The sequence below is a fragment of the Bufo bufo genome, chromosome 6, assembly GCF_905171765.1.
Source record: "Bufo bufo chromosome 6, aBufBuf1.1, whole genome shotgun sequence".
NCBI lineage: Eukaryota > Metazoa > Chordata > Amphibia > Anura > Bufonidae > Bufo > Bufo bufo.
In genome coordinates, this window is record NC_053394.1 from 25506391 (window position 1) to 25520289 (window position 13899).

At 47.3% G+C, this 13899-nt stretch overlaps 1 protein-coding gene across 10 annotated transcripts in view; it reads left to right on the forward strand.

The window, feature by feature from the left end:
* The window catches only part of ZNF384 (zinc finger protein 384), a 41463-nt gene extending 31771 nt beyond the window's left edge, over window positions 1-9692 (forward strand). For 7 of the 10 annotated variants that reach the window (XM_040434989.1, XM_040434986.1, XM_040434984.1 and 4 more), the window contains exons 8-12: window positions 2675-2857; window positions 4027-4209; window positions 4471-4549; window positions 5651-5809; window positions 7731-9692. In XM_040434989.1, the coding sequence (XP_040290923.1) occupies window positions 2675-2857; window positions 4027-4209; window positions 4471-4549; window positions 5651-5809; window positions 7731-7964 (838 nt within the window). In that variant the 3' untranslated portion in view covers window positions 7965-9692. The remainder of the gene's footprint in view (window positions 1-2674; window positions 2858-4026; window positions 4210-4470; window positions 4550-5650; window positions 5810-7730) is intronic. The other 3 variants (XM_040434990.1, XM_040434991.1, XM_040434992.1) reach the window with 3 other exon arrangements.
* The last annotated feature ends 4207 nt before the right edge of the window (window positions 9693-13899 follow it).

The following is a 13899-nucleotide window of genomic DNA, read 5'->3' on the forward strand; positions in this document are numbered from 1 at the left end:
ATTTCCAGCTGAATTACACGCAGGGACTTGGAGTGAACCTCAATTTTCTGTAAATCTCTTATGATGTTTTTGGAATGACTTTGACTACAAGGGGATCCTGAGGAAGTCAGATCCCCGCTGCAGCAGAGTACATCCACCATTAAAGGGGTTATCAGAGACTAACAAATGTCCCCCATATGCCCGGGCCCCCCTCACTGGTTTTACTTACCTCGCTCCCTGCGCCGCTTCTGGTCCCCACACCGCCACTGCTGCTTCTCCCCGTCCCCGGATGAAAACATGCCAATGGCAGGTGGTGATGGGGATGAGCCTCCCTAGCATCGCGCCTCATCCGCGCAGGGGGAGAAGCAGCAGCGGTGGTGCAGGGAGCGGGAGCCAGGTTAATGGATTCAGTGTGAGCTGGGGGACATTTTGTAGTCTCGGGTAACCCCTTTAAACCTAGTCTGTCTACATTGCTATTCCCATAATATAATAAAGGACCACAAAATGTAGGCACTGTAATATACCTAGTGCAGGGCCCGAGGGGGCCAAACATGATACAGGGGATTCAAAGACAAACCCAGCGTGAGAATGTGTCAGGCAGCTCCCCCTTCTTAGTCCCTGTGAGGGAGATGAAATTAGCTCAAGAAGTTTTATAAAAATATATAAAATAACCATTATTTCCTTATTAAATCCCTCACCAGTCCAGCACCATTGCCTTGGCGGTGCCCACTGGTCTATGGTTATTTTCCTGCAGAGGCGCTGTGCCGTACATCTGCATGACTGCTGCAGCCAATCTCTGGCATCAGCAGTTTTGTGCCATAAATGCAAGCATCATCGCCGAGGCCAGTGTTTGGCTGCAGCGGTCACATGGATGTACTAAACTAAAGGCCAGTGAGGTCCACCAAAGCATCGGTGCTTGGACAGTAAGGGATTGAACAGGGGATTAATGGTTTTTATTTAATTTTATATATTTTTTTACATTTCTTGCAGCTGTTCATTACAGGGGTTGTTTACCCGTAGATTTTTTCCACTGACACCCCAAGCATGGGCAGACCCATGGCAGTAATCGTACCAACCAGCATCCTGACGCTGGGTTTCTTACTCCATCTCTGCCCTGACGGCTCTGCAGTTCCTCGGTCTCCCTGTGTCAACAAACAGTTTGACGTAGGTGACGTGACACATGGGTGACTTGTAGGGACGAGCGAACATGTGTTTTTAAGATCCGAGTACAACGTTCGGGTTATCTAAGAATTCCGTTATGGAATCCGCTACCACAGACCATAACTTATAGTCCGTGGTAGCGGAATCCATAACGGAATTCTTAGATAACTCGAACCTTGTACGCTGAACTTGAAAGCACAAGTTCGCTCATCCCTACTAGTCACCCATAGGTAGGGCTCCCTCACCATATTATACTCTGATCATACCTTTATGTCCCAGGATTGCTTCTGCAATCTGGTAAAAAAAAATCAGTATATACTGTTAAGTGCTTGATTAGCGGGAACAGGCACGATGATGGTTCAGAAGCCTGGAGATTTGAAGGGGCTGCGAGGGAATAAGGCTAAGTCTACACTACGACATTTGTCGCACCAATGTTGCGCGACAATTTTTATAATGATAGTCTATAGTGTCACACTGCGACTGCGACACGACAGTCGCAAAAAAAACATTCGCGTCGCAGAATGTCGCATGGCGCAGTGCGAAACCATAGACTACATCATAAAAATTGTTGCGCGGCATTAATGCACATATTGCAGTGTAGTTGTGCCCTATGTCGTCGTGTAGACCTAGCCTAAGAGCCGGCGTTATGGTGCACAGAGAGGCTCCTGTCGGCCCTGTGTGCACTTAACAGCTCATTTTCTGCAGCAGTCCTGGCAGATAAACGTATGATTGTAGCATGCAGAGGGAGCTCTCTTTAGGCTGCCTGCACATGTTGAAGATTATGCACAGTTTTTCCGTGTGGATTTTCATGTGGAAAAACTGCAGCGTACTACAGTACCAGCAATGTGAATAAGATTCGACAAACCTTATGTTCACTTTGCTTCTTCTTTTTTTTTTTTTTTCTTCTGTGCAGAATTTGAAATCTGCAGCTCGGCAATTATTTGTGCGATTCCGCACTTTCTGCAGAGTGGTTTTCCCCATAGACTTCAATGGGGTTATTAATAAACAGAAAATCTGCAACAAAAACCACACAGAATCCGCAATAAGTAGAGTAGATTTGTGTGAGGTTATGGTGTGGATCTCAGGAGGATTTTCGCTTACAAATGTGTACCATGTGTAGGGGCCCTTAGACTCTCAGTGCTGCCAGTCACTTCCCCCATGCAGGTCATCAGTAGGATTAAGTGCGGTGCCACTGCATCCTTCCGCATATCGGGTAGAGCCATTGTGAAACTACAACTCCCTGCTGACCCTAACAGTCTGGGAGTTGTAGCTGTTAGGTGTACACAGTAGCTGGCATGCCACAGACTGAGACTTAATCCCCTCCTCATTAGAGTCATAGTAAGGATTGCTCAGATAGCACATCTTGGTGTACGTGGCAGTCAGGTCTGCCACGAGCAGTGACGATTTATGGTTGACAATAGCATAGGGACTAGACCGAGACCGGATCCTACCCCATGCTCTTGTATACAACACCTGCCTCACCACATTCATTTTCACAATGCTTCCAGACCCAACCGTTGTGTTGTTCTGGCAGGATCCACACGAAGGTGCATAGTGCTGTCTCCAAGCCCCACAAGTGCCCGTACTGCTCCAAATCCTTCGCCAACCGCTCCTACTTGACTCAGCATGTGCGCATCCACTCGGGGGCCAAGCCTTACAGCTGCCGCTACTGTCTGAAGGCCTTCCGCCAGCTCTCTCACCTCCAGCAGCATACACGGTAAGGGGGCAGGAGGAGAGAGCTGGGGGAGCCCCGACACCAGCATGTTACCCCTCCCACCTAACAATGTGCACACCATGTACATCCCTACATGCACACAGCCTATTCCCGGGCCCACATCTTCTAGAGGTTAAGTTAAAGGACTCGAAGTTATGATCTTCACCTCTTCTCGGCACAGCTAAACTGTCTGCTTCCATATTGGTCTAGGATTTTAACAGGGACTGTTTATCCTTAGGGTAGGCCATCAATATTAGATCGCCGAGGGTCTGACTCTTGGCACCCCCCATGATCAGCTATTTGAAGGGTTTATGATGCTCCAATGAGTGCTGCATCCTCTTCATTTTTACATTGCTCCGTACACATGATGGCCGCTGTCCTGGGTGTTGCAGCGTTCCTGTTCACCATAGCCACACAGCCCCTTCAAACAGCTGCTTTGCGGGGGTGCCAAGAGTCTGATCACCACCCAACTGATATTCATGGCCTATCAGTAATAAACCACTAGCCCTTTAATGACCTGTCCTTAGGATGGGCCATTAGTATTTGATTGGAGGGGGTCTGACCACCAGACCAGCACCAATTATATATTGTATACATCTGTGGCCATGCCCGATATTGCAGCTCCGCTTTAATTATCGTACAGTAGGAAGTTCTGTGACTTTTTAGAATACTTTGAACATAGTTTCTTAATTATCTTATCTTTTCTTGCAGAAAGTGAAACTTGCAGAGACCCAATACTTCTCACAGCTGATAGTTTGCTACAGTTGTACTTGGTCAGTTCCTGGACCCGCACAGATACATTGCATCAAACTATCAATACAGAGGATTGTTCAGACTGGAAACATTTGTAGCAAACCCTCAGCTTTGAGAAGTATTAAGTCTGTACCTGTTTGTCAGTGAAAAACAATGTATATTAAAAAGCTGCAGAACTTCGTTGACACCTTCTTATCAGTCTCACGTATGTAACCTCTTAGCATGAGTGTACGTTTTCACACACCCCCTTGGTTTGTAGACACAGATTAGCCTCTTCTCTCCCTCCATACATACTGTACTTCATTGATTTGTTCCCCCGGCCTTGCGCTGAGAATTGGCAGATTTTCAAACCCTCTGCAAGTTCTCTTCCATTTTTTCTTTTAATGGTCCCTGTCCCAACCATTGTGTTGTTCTGGCAGAATCCACACGAAGGTGCATATTGCGGTGTCCAAGCCTCACAAGTGCCCGCACTGCTCCAAAACCTTCGCCAACAGCTCCTACCTGGCCCAGCACGTGCGCATCCACTCGGGGGCCAAGCCCTACAACTGCCGCTACTGTCAGAAGGCCTTCCGCCAGCTCTCTCACCTCCAGCAGCATACACGGTAAGAAGGCAGGAGGAGAGAGCTGGGGGAGCCCCGACACCAGCATGTACCCTCCTTTCCCCCCACCAACCGCATGCACACGTGTCTGAATGGAAACCGGGACAGGGGAGGGATTACATCCGGTCTGTTCATTTCACCCTCCCCCCATTAACATTCCCCCCCCCCCCGCCCCCGCCCCCCCTGCGCTGCCTTTCCGCGCCTAACCCTAATGCTAGTCTGGCTTGTTGATGTAATTCTTCTTATTTTTATCTCTGTTTGCAGGATTCACACAGGCGACAGGCCCTATAAATGCGTACATCCTGGATGTGACAAGGCTTTCACCCAGCTGTCAAATCTGCAGGTAAGAGCTCTTACCCCACCATGAATGACACACTGACACCTTGTAAGCTGCTGGATATTAAAGTTTTCTGTCTTTTATTGGAGGCTGTGATGCCGAGCTTGGTGCTGCCGTCTCCTGCGTAGGCCTATACTTCTGTGGTATCCAGGTGGACATGTGCCATTTCCCAAGCCACTGACCCCATGCACATAGTATATCAGACTATTGCAGACTGGGCAGCAGATGAATCGGCTTCCATGTACAGAGTCTCCACAATGCAGATTGTTTTTCCATCTGCATCGGAAACTGTCTTGAATGCAGATTTTGCTGTGGATTTCACCCTATAAATGAAGTCCTGCCTCAATTTTTCACTCGCGGAATATGCGCTATTGTTGCAGCATTTGAACTCAGGGACAGCTTGGGGACATAGAGGTTCGCAACACACCGTGCGGCAGTGGGGTCTTGGGTTCAGACGCAGTTAGGGCAGCATTTGCATGGACTTTGCATGTTCTTCTCTTTGATATTTCCATAAACGTACTTGCAGCACAGGGGGAGACATGACTGTAGATTTTAGTAGCTGGTGGTCAGACACTGAGGGAAAGCCCACATCTGCGGGTTTTATATATATATATATATTTTTATTTTTTTTTGCTGTTTTATAGAAACGCATTTGCTTGTTTGTCTTGTTTTGTCAGAAATTGCAGCAGAGAGAGTTGGGTGGCTGTGTATGCGGGACATGATTAGGGCAGGATCTGCACTAGAATGTTTAGGCTGGGTCCACACTGCCGCCGGCATGGCTCTCCAGCAGTCTGTGCTGTGAAAGAATGCCGAGAAGTGGTCAGACACCAACCGCTGCGTGCTGCGGTATCCGTCCGGCCAATTCTCAGCATATTTGCTGGGTTTTGGCCGGACCCCATTATAGTTGGGGGGTCCTACCACTCAGTCAATCAGTGATATGGAGCTTAGCCACGTATTTGTGGCCACTACTGCACCAGGGACTGGGACCTTGCAGCCTCTTTCCCACCTTTTTATAGCAGATCTGTAAATCTGATGGTTTTTAGCCCTCGGCTTTTGTGTTTTTGCCGCCTTGATGACTTCACTGTTTCTTGTGTTTCTCTTTTTAAGTCTCACAGGAGGCAGCACAACAAAGATAAACCTTTCAAGTGCCACAACTGTCACCGAGCGTACACCGACTCGTCCTCCCTAGAGGTCCACCTGTCTACTCACACCGTCAAGCATGCTAAAGTGTATACCTGTTCCATCTGTAGTCGAGCGTATACTTCGGTGGGTGTTAATATGACTGGTATATGTCTGCGTTTGTTTATCTACTTCTCAGTATTTCGGCCTATTTCATCAGTTCTTGTGCTTCAGCCCTTTGCATGCTTTTGTTTCTCTGATTCCAGCTCTTGGTACTGGATGACTGCGCATCATAAACGGTGAACTGCAAGGATACCCATTAACAACTGGGTTACTCTGCTTTCCCCTCAGTCTTGGGGGGAGGGTGTGAAGGGTTGTAATGCTCTTCGTATTTGACGAGAGCTCATACGGAACCTGGGAAGTTTTCCATGAATTGCGGGTTCTGTTGGGTGTCCAAATGGTTGAGAACGCAGGGCGAGGATGCCCATCATGACTGTCGTACTTATCCAGCTGATTGCATGGGTGTCCGTGGGGCAACATCTTTAATGCACAGGCCTGCTCTAATGTTTAAACCTGCAGCAATCAATGCTGATTACAGTATAGAAGGCTACAGACTGAGTCCCCGTGATGCGATCGAGGCCCACACCTAGTATATCCACCAGGGCTGTCTGACCATATTTCTCCTTAGTCTACCCTAACCACTGCCTGCGTAGTCTTAGCACACAGAATGTTGTACTGCCATATAGGTGCTTGTCAGCACATTACAGTTAAAAGTAAGAATGTCATGATGGGGATAAAAAATAAATTAAAAAAAAGTAATATTAATAAGTAATAGAAAAAAACAAATGCACATTTTTTTATCATAAATGAGCTTTAATAAATGTAAGAGCCAAGACATAACACAATATACACAACCTGGACAATAAACAGATGGCGTCATTAATGATGATGTGTGTATGCTGTAAAAAATTTAATTGGAATTTTTCCCGGCTACTATACAATGTACGGCGCGGTGCTTGATGAGCAGAGAGAAGGCAGCGGCGCTCGCAGGAACACCACTGCCCTTTCAAACAGTAAAAAAAAATAATAATCTTTGAAAACCCTTTTAACTGGGAAAAGAACAGTTGGTTACCTGGTGCCCTCCTTTTCATCTTTTTAGTTGCAGATCCGCTAATTCTCGGGCACCTGCCCTGCCTTTCAGACTGTGCATCGGTAGCCCAAGACGCTGCTTGCCCATCCCTGCTCGTGTATTGGCCAGCACTGTTCACATGAGCAGTGCTGACCAATCCAAGAGCAGCAGGAAGTGTCTTGGACTACCAAATGCGCAATATGCATTAGGCGGTGTGAGCACTAGAGCAGCCATCTTGGATGGCAGTAGAGAAGACAGGGACTTAGCGGATCTGCCGATGAAAAGGGCGGCACCAGGTACGTGTTCTGTTTGTATCTCAGTTAATGTGATTTTTATTTAATTTTTTTTCTTTTTTTTTTCTTGATCCCGAGGGTCGCTTTAAACACTAATGTGCATTTCCAAAAAACTATTTACAAACCTACAATACATCGACTCATCCCGCCTCTTATAATCCCCTGTTAGGACTGCCGGAAAGGAAAAATGAAACCTTTTTTACTGGTCCTAGGGGCCAAAGGTGGTCTGAACCTCATGGGGTTAAGTATGTTGACCCAAGATTAAATATTTATTTAGTCTGTTAGATCAGTCATTTTTACATCTGCTCCTGTGTCTAGATATGGCTGTTACTGCTAGTGCCCCCCTCGGTGTTTGTGATCTTTACATTTTCTATCAGAACATCCACCTCATGTGTGCGCACTTCTCATGGACTGGCAGAAATCAAACCATTGCCCGTGTACAAGAGGATCCAGGGGGTGGTACTGAGCTTGTGTGACCACCAGCACATTAGGGGGGCACATCCTATCTACATAGGAGAAGTACCTAGTACTTGACATGCCCTTCCAGATCCTCCAGGAGTGCCGGACTCCTTTGTATATACAGCCTTATTATCACTACACTTATGTATATTCATTTTATTCTCGTGTTTCCTTCCTTCCTCTCCAGGAAACATATCTGATGAAGCACATGAGAAAACACAACGCTCCAGAAACTTCGCAGCAGCCCCCGACACAAGTCCTAACCTCACAAGCGCATTTCACCCCCGTGTCCCAGGCCCCCACGTCGGACGGACCCCAGTGCTCCTTTGACATGAATCCCTTCAAGACGGATCATCACAAGGACTTATGTTTGACCGTCTCCACCAGCGCCATCCAAGTGGAACATTTAGCCAGCTCCTAGTTATACAAAAAATTGGACAGGCGGGAGGGGAATGAACGGTCCCTGACCAGACATGTGGGGGTGGATTTAAAGGTCTGGACCAGTTCTTGCTGGGTGGGGGAAAAGTGAAAGAAAAAAGTCCCGTCGTGGGTTGGAACTTTGGAGACAATGGACTCAATAATCGGCCTCAGTATAATGGAGGTTCTCAAGCTATGAAATTGTTGAAGCCCTGGACATGGGCTGGGATCAGGCGGAGGTCCTGACGTCAACACTTTTGCTGCTTGCTCATAGTATACGTTAACAGCACATGGAGAAACGCAGTGCCCGAGCAGTGTTAAATACAGTGCACTGCATCCCAATAATGACTATATACAGGTCACTGGCCCGGAGGATGCCATGCACCGCTAGTGTTTTGAAAGGACTGCAGTTTATATCCAGCAATACTGCCCGCACAGGACAGATTGGGGGAAGTGTGGTTTAAGATTTTTGGACTTTATTTTATACCCTAATACATAAAATGGGGAGGGGGGAGGGGGGGGCAGCTCTCTGTATTATATATTATTTTATCCATATCTTGTTCCTGCTCTTCCTCAGCTGACATCTTCCCCGGAAGTACACTGCATAGGATTAAGACTGACATTGCCGGTCTCGGGAGGGGAGGTGGCGGATGAATTCTGCATTAGAGGATCTATTAGCTAGTTCTGCTCACCTGCCAGGGAGAGGAGGTCACGCCTGTGTCCTGGTTCATACTATGTATAAATATATACAGAACAAAGTGTGTATATCTATCCACTGCTTATTTCCTGCTCAGCTTGTCATTATTTTTTTTATACATTCTTATACATGATGGTGTATGGGGAGCTTCCAGTTTTAGGTCCCAGCTCTCAAGCCAGGTCTTCTCTCTTCTCTGTATCTTCAGATGTGGTGTTCTTTTTCAGGGATTACCCTGCTCTGTCCTGTCCTCCTGCCTACTCGCCACCCTGCTCTCTGTCCTGCCTACTCGCCACCCTGCTCTCTGTCCTGTCCTCCTGCCTACTCGCCACCCTGCTCTCTGTCCTGTCCTCCTGCCTACTCGCCACCCTGCTCTCTGTCCTGTCCTCCTGCCTACTCGCCACCCTGCTCTCTGTCCTGTCCTCCTGCCTCCTCGCCACCCTGCTCTCTGTCCTGTCCTCCTGCCTCCTCGCCACCCTGCTCTCTGTCCTGTCCTCCTGCCTACTCGCCACCCTGCTCTCTGTCCTGTCCTCCTGCCTACTCGCCACCCTGCTCTCTGTCCTGTTCTCTTAACCTTCTCGCCACCCTGCTCTCTGTCCTGTTCTCTTAACCTTCTCACCACCCTGGTCCTGACACCTCTTTAACCTGGTCTTTCTTTGCTCATGGTCCCGATCTTATCCCCCCCCCCCCCCCCCCCCCCCCCCCCCCATCCTCCGTCATTAAACTTTTAAGACCTTGCCGAACGTGTTCCTAGCACTGTTTTCCTCCTCTCTTTTCTAATGGATAACTTTACCCATCTTCTCGCACCTGTCCTGTTATTACCAGTATCACTATAACTTGCTTTCTTCCAAGTCACCTTGTTGGATCCATCATCATTTACGGAAAAAAAAAAATATCAGCCTTGGGAAGAGGCAACCATGCCCCGTGCATTCAGCTGTTGTGATGTGGGAGGCTGCAGTTGTTGTCAGACTCTACTGGTGTCCTCTCCTGTCCCCATATTAGTATATTGTGTAGAAATAAACCTCCATCTACATTGTGTTTTATATTCTCTGCAGCCCATGAGAGATTTTTCATCAGGAATGAAGGGGCGGTATAAACTGACAGTCGTGGCATGTACTGACAATGGATACACAGCACCATATAAAGCCTCGTGCAGACGTCCGTGGAACGCGGTCTGTAAGATACCGGACTGGCATTGGTTGCTATGACGCCGTGCGCTCCTGCAATGCCAGTCCGGTATCTCACGCACCGTGTTCCACGGGCGTCTGCATGAGGATTAACAGTATGTGTGTGCAGAGACCAGAACCCTATACAGTTCTAGTAGAGGTTGCAGAGGAGTTCACCATGAAAAGCTTTCAGAACAGAGCAAACCCCTGGAGCTGCAGTTTTTGCTGGTAGAGGGTGCAGAGCGCTGCGGAGCATGCAGGAGAGCGGAGACCTGTCTGTACGGCAGGAATGAAGGATTCAGAATTGGTGAAGCCTCATTCAGAGTTGCGCTCGTTTTCTGCTAAGTCTCTGACTGCAAGACCTCAATGTGCCTGAGAAGGGTCATGTTCACACGCCTGGTTTTCCGCACTGATTTCGATGCTTATTCTGCACCAGAATCGGAAGGTGTACCGCCACCAATTGTGAATCGCTACATAGTTCACATGACACCGATTTTTCTGCATGTGGACTTGCGATGCTGAATACGTTAAATATTTATTAACACAAAAGTATTCAACATCGCTTTGTTTTGCGGGCTAATTCGGTACTATGGTATCCTTTCCACACATGCATGTGGGCTTGAAATCTGCAGAAAAAAATTGACATGTTATGGCCTCGTGTACACGACTGTATTTTGCATCCGAACAGACGTCAGCCATGTGCAGTCCACATCCGTTTGTCCGTTCCGCAAATTATAGAAGATGTCCTATTCAGGTCAGCATTGCATAAAAAAATGAGCACATACAAGGTACGTGTTGTTTGTGGACCGAAATATGTATGGGCACGTGGGCATGAGGCGGTTTTTAAGTGCACAACACAGCGGGTAGCCACACACAGTGTATTCAGCGTATCTGCGGCAGCACAAAGATTTTCTTTTAAATCAACATCTGACTTTACAACAGTTCCCCACGAACACGGCCCAACTCCGCATCTGAACAGAGAACGCCCCGCAGCGTCACAGCTTGGGACATGTGTATTATCTGTCCTAGTACTCGCCTGTGTCACAAATGTATGCGATCCCTCCGGTCCTGTGAGTATAGGTTAGGCTGATTCCACACTAGCCGTTTCCCTTTCCGCTATTGAGATCAGTCATAGGATCTTAATAGCGGGGGGGGGGGAAGAAGAGAGAGAATGCTTCCGTTTTGTCCCCATTTATTGTCAATGGGGACAAAACTGAACTGTAGGAAACGGAGTCACCAAAATTAATTCCGTTCCATTTGGTTGTGCTCCCATCGCGGACAAGCAGCTTTTTTCTGTCCGCGATGTGGTGCGGAGCAAGACGGATCCGGCCTGACAGACAATGTAAGTCAATGGGGGACGGATCCGTCTTCTATTGTATTTCAATGGTGTCCATGACGGATCCGTCATGGCTATATAAGATATAATACAACCGGATCCGTTCATGATGGATGCATGCGATTGCAGATCCGTGACGGATCCGCAAAAAACGCTAGTGTGAAAGTAGCCTTAGTTAAAGGGGTACTCCCATCTGGACATTTATATGTATTAATAGGATATGAATGGAGAGTAGGCTTGAGCGAATCGAGCTTTGGATCACAGGTTCGTTTTTTAATGCTGTTTCCGTACAGCATTAAAATGTATTGACTCCGAGGAGCCAAACTTCGTCTCGGTCGAAGTCACGTGAGATTTCAGTGAATTACTACAGTATTCCTTTCTGCGTATTTAAAAACATTTTAAAATAGGAACCTGAAGTCTGCTTTGGTACAGAGATACCAGCCAGTTCCAAAGCCCACTTCACATTCCTATTTTAGTAAGTAAGTAATTCACCGAAGTCTCGCACCACTTCGGCCGAGATGAAGTTTGGCTCCTCGGAGGCGGGAGCAGCATTAACTTTTTTTAACGAATCGACTTCAGATCTTTGATCCAAAGCTTGATTCGCTGAAGCCTAATGGATAGCATGCTGCACGTTAGTGGCGTCCTATCCACTGACTGCAATGCGACCTCCCGAGCCAACGCCCCATAGCGGTCAATGGAGCGGTGGACCTACATGCACTGGGAGGGCTTCATTCTTGAGATAGGTGTGGGTCCCACCTCTGGGAGCTGCTCCTATCGGACATTTATGGCCTATCCTAGCAATATGCCATAGCTGTCCAGATGAGGATAACCCTTTAAACCCATGAATAGCACCTAGTGGTGACAGTAGGCAGAGTCTAGAAGTTTGAGGTAGAAATTTACTTTATCTTCCACAACGCCGGTCAGCAAATTGCCGATATCAATCGCCATCCACATCAATATTCCCGTTCAGCCCGCCTTGACTATAGGTGTGGACGGTGATATGGATCCACGCAAGACATCACTGCCCCTGAAAGATATCGGAAGGGGACATTATCCTGAGAATCTGTCAGTACTGCAGCCTCAGGCTTCGGGCCTGTCACTTCAAGTCAACTTACTTTGGTCCTGCTCTACATTTCTTCTGGAAGTGACCTTTAACCATACTTACCGACTGTCCTGGAAAAAGGGGGCATCTTCAAGAGCCTGCAAATCTCTTGGGGTTCCCGGTGTCTTTAAATTGTACCTCTCCTCCATTCCAGGCCGTCTGCAGCAGTGCTCGCGGTCTAAAGAGGTTTCTAGGAGTTTAATATTGATGGCCTGTCCTCAGTATCTGATCGGTGGGGATCCGGCACCCCAGCAGATCAGCTGTTTGAAGAGCCTGTGGTGCTCCCGTGAACACTGCGGCCTTTTCCTAGGCTGGTGATGTCATGTTCAGCGGTCACGTGGCCTAGGCACAGTTCAGTCCCATTCAAGTGAACAGGGCTGAACTGCAATACCAAACACTACCACTATAGAATGGATGGCGCTGTGAGGGAGACTGCAGCGCTTACGGGAGCTCCAAGTCAATGGGGACGGATCCGTTTTCTCAGACACAAAAGAAAACGGATCCGTCCTTTTTGACTTTCAATGGAGTTCATGACGGATCCATCTTGGTTATGTTAAAGATAATAAAACAGGATCCGTTCATAACGGATGCAGATGGTTGTATTATCAGTAATGGAAGCGTTTTGCTGCTTCCTGTCTGATCAGGCAAGAAGGCAAGTGTGTAAGTAGCCATATTGTATGACCGTTCAATACATAGACAGACCATTGTGTAATACTTCATTTCCCCTGTGGTGTCGCTGCAGTAGAACGGAATGGTTGCCGCCAGGACTCCTTTCTGATCCCGCCTCCAATATCTCCTAATCAAACTGCTTGATAGTAAATCTGTCTTAGTTGCCCATAGCAACCAATCAGAGCTCTGCTCTCATCACAGAAACTGATGTGGAGAATTGAAAGCTGCTTTCTGATTGGTTGCTATTTTTTTCTGTTGGTTTTAATAGGGATTTTACAGGTCCGTACACATCAATAGCCATGGCGGTATCTTACAAATTAAACCAGATGCCATTGACTGGTGACTTTTAATTGGGTCTTTCTCGTTATGATAGGCGGTCGAGAGTTTTCCCAATGTGATGTAAATACAGGATGTCCATTGAAAAAGTAGCCTCCAATATCTCCAAATCAAACTGCCTGATAGTAAATCTGTTTTAGTTGCCCATAGCAACCAATCAGAGCTCAGCGTTTAGTTCCTATAGGGCTCTGAAAAAATGAAAGTTGAGCTCTGATTGGTTGATCGGTTGCTATGGGCAACAAAGCCTGCTTTTTAAGTCTCCACATATGAAGCTTTATACAGAGGGGCCCATGAAAAAGTAGTCCGCTTCCAATATCTCCAAATCAAACTGCCTAATAGTAAATCTGTTTTAGTTGCCCACAGCAACCAATCAGAGCTCAGCGTTTAGTTCCTATAGGGCTCTGAAAAAATGAAAGCTGAGCTCTGATTGGTTGATATGGGCAACAAAGCCTGCTTTTTAAGTATCCACATATGAAGCTTTATACAGGGTGGCCCATGAAAAAGTAGGACCAATATCTCCAAATCAAACTGCCTAATAGTAAATCTGTCTTAGTTGGCCATAGCAACCAATCAGAGCTGAGCTTTCATTTTTTCAGAGCCCTGTAGGAACTGACAGCTGAGCTCTGATTGGTTGCT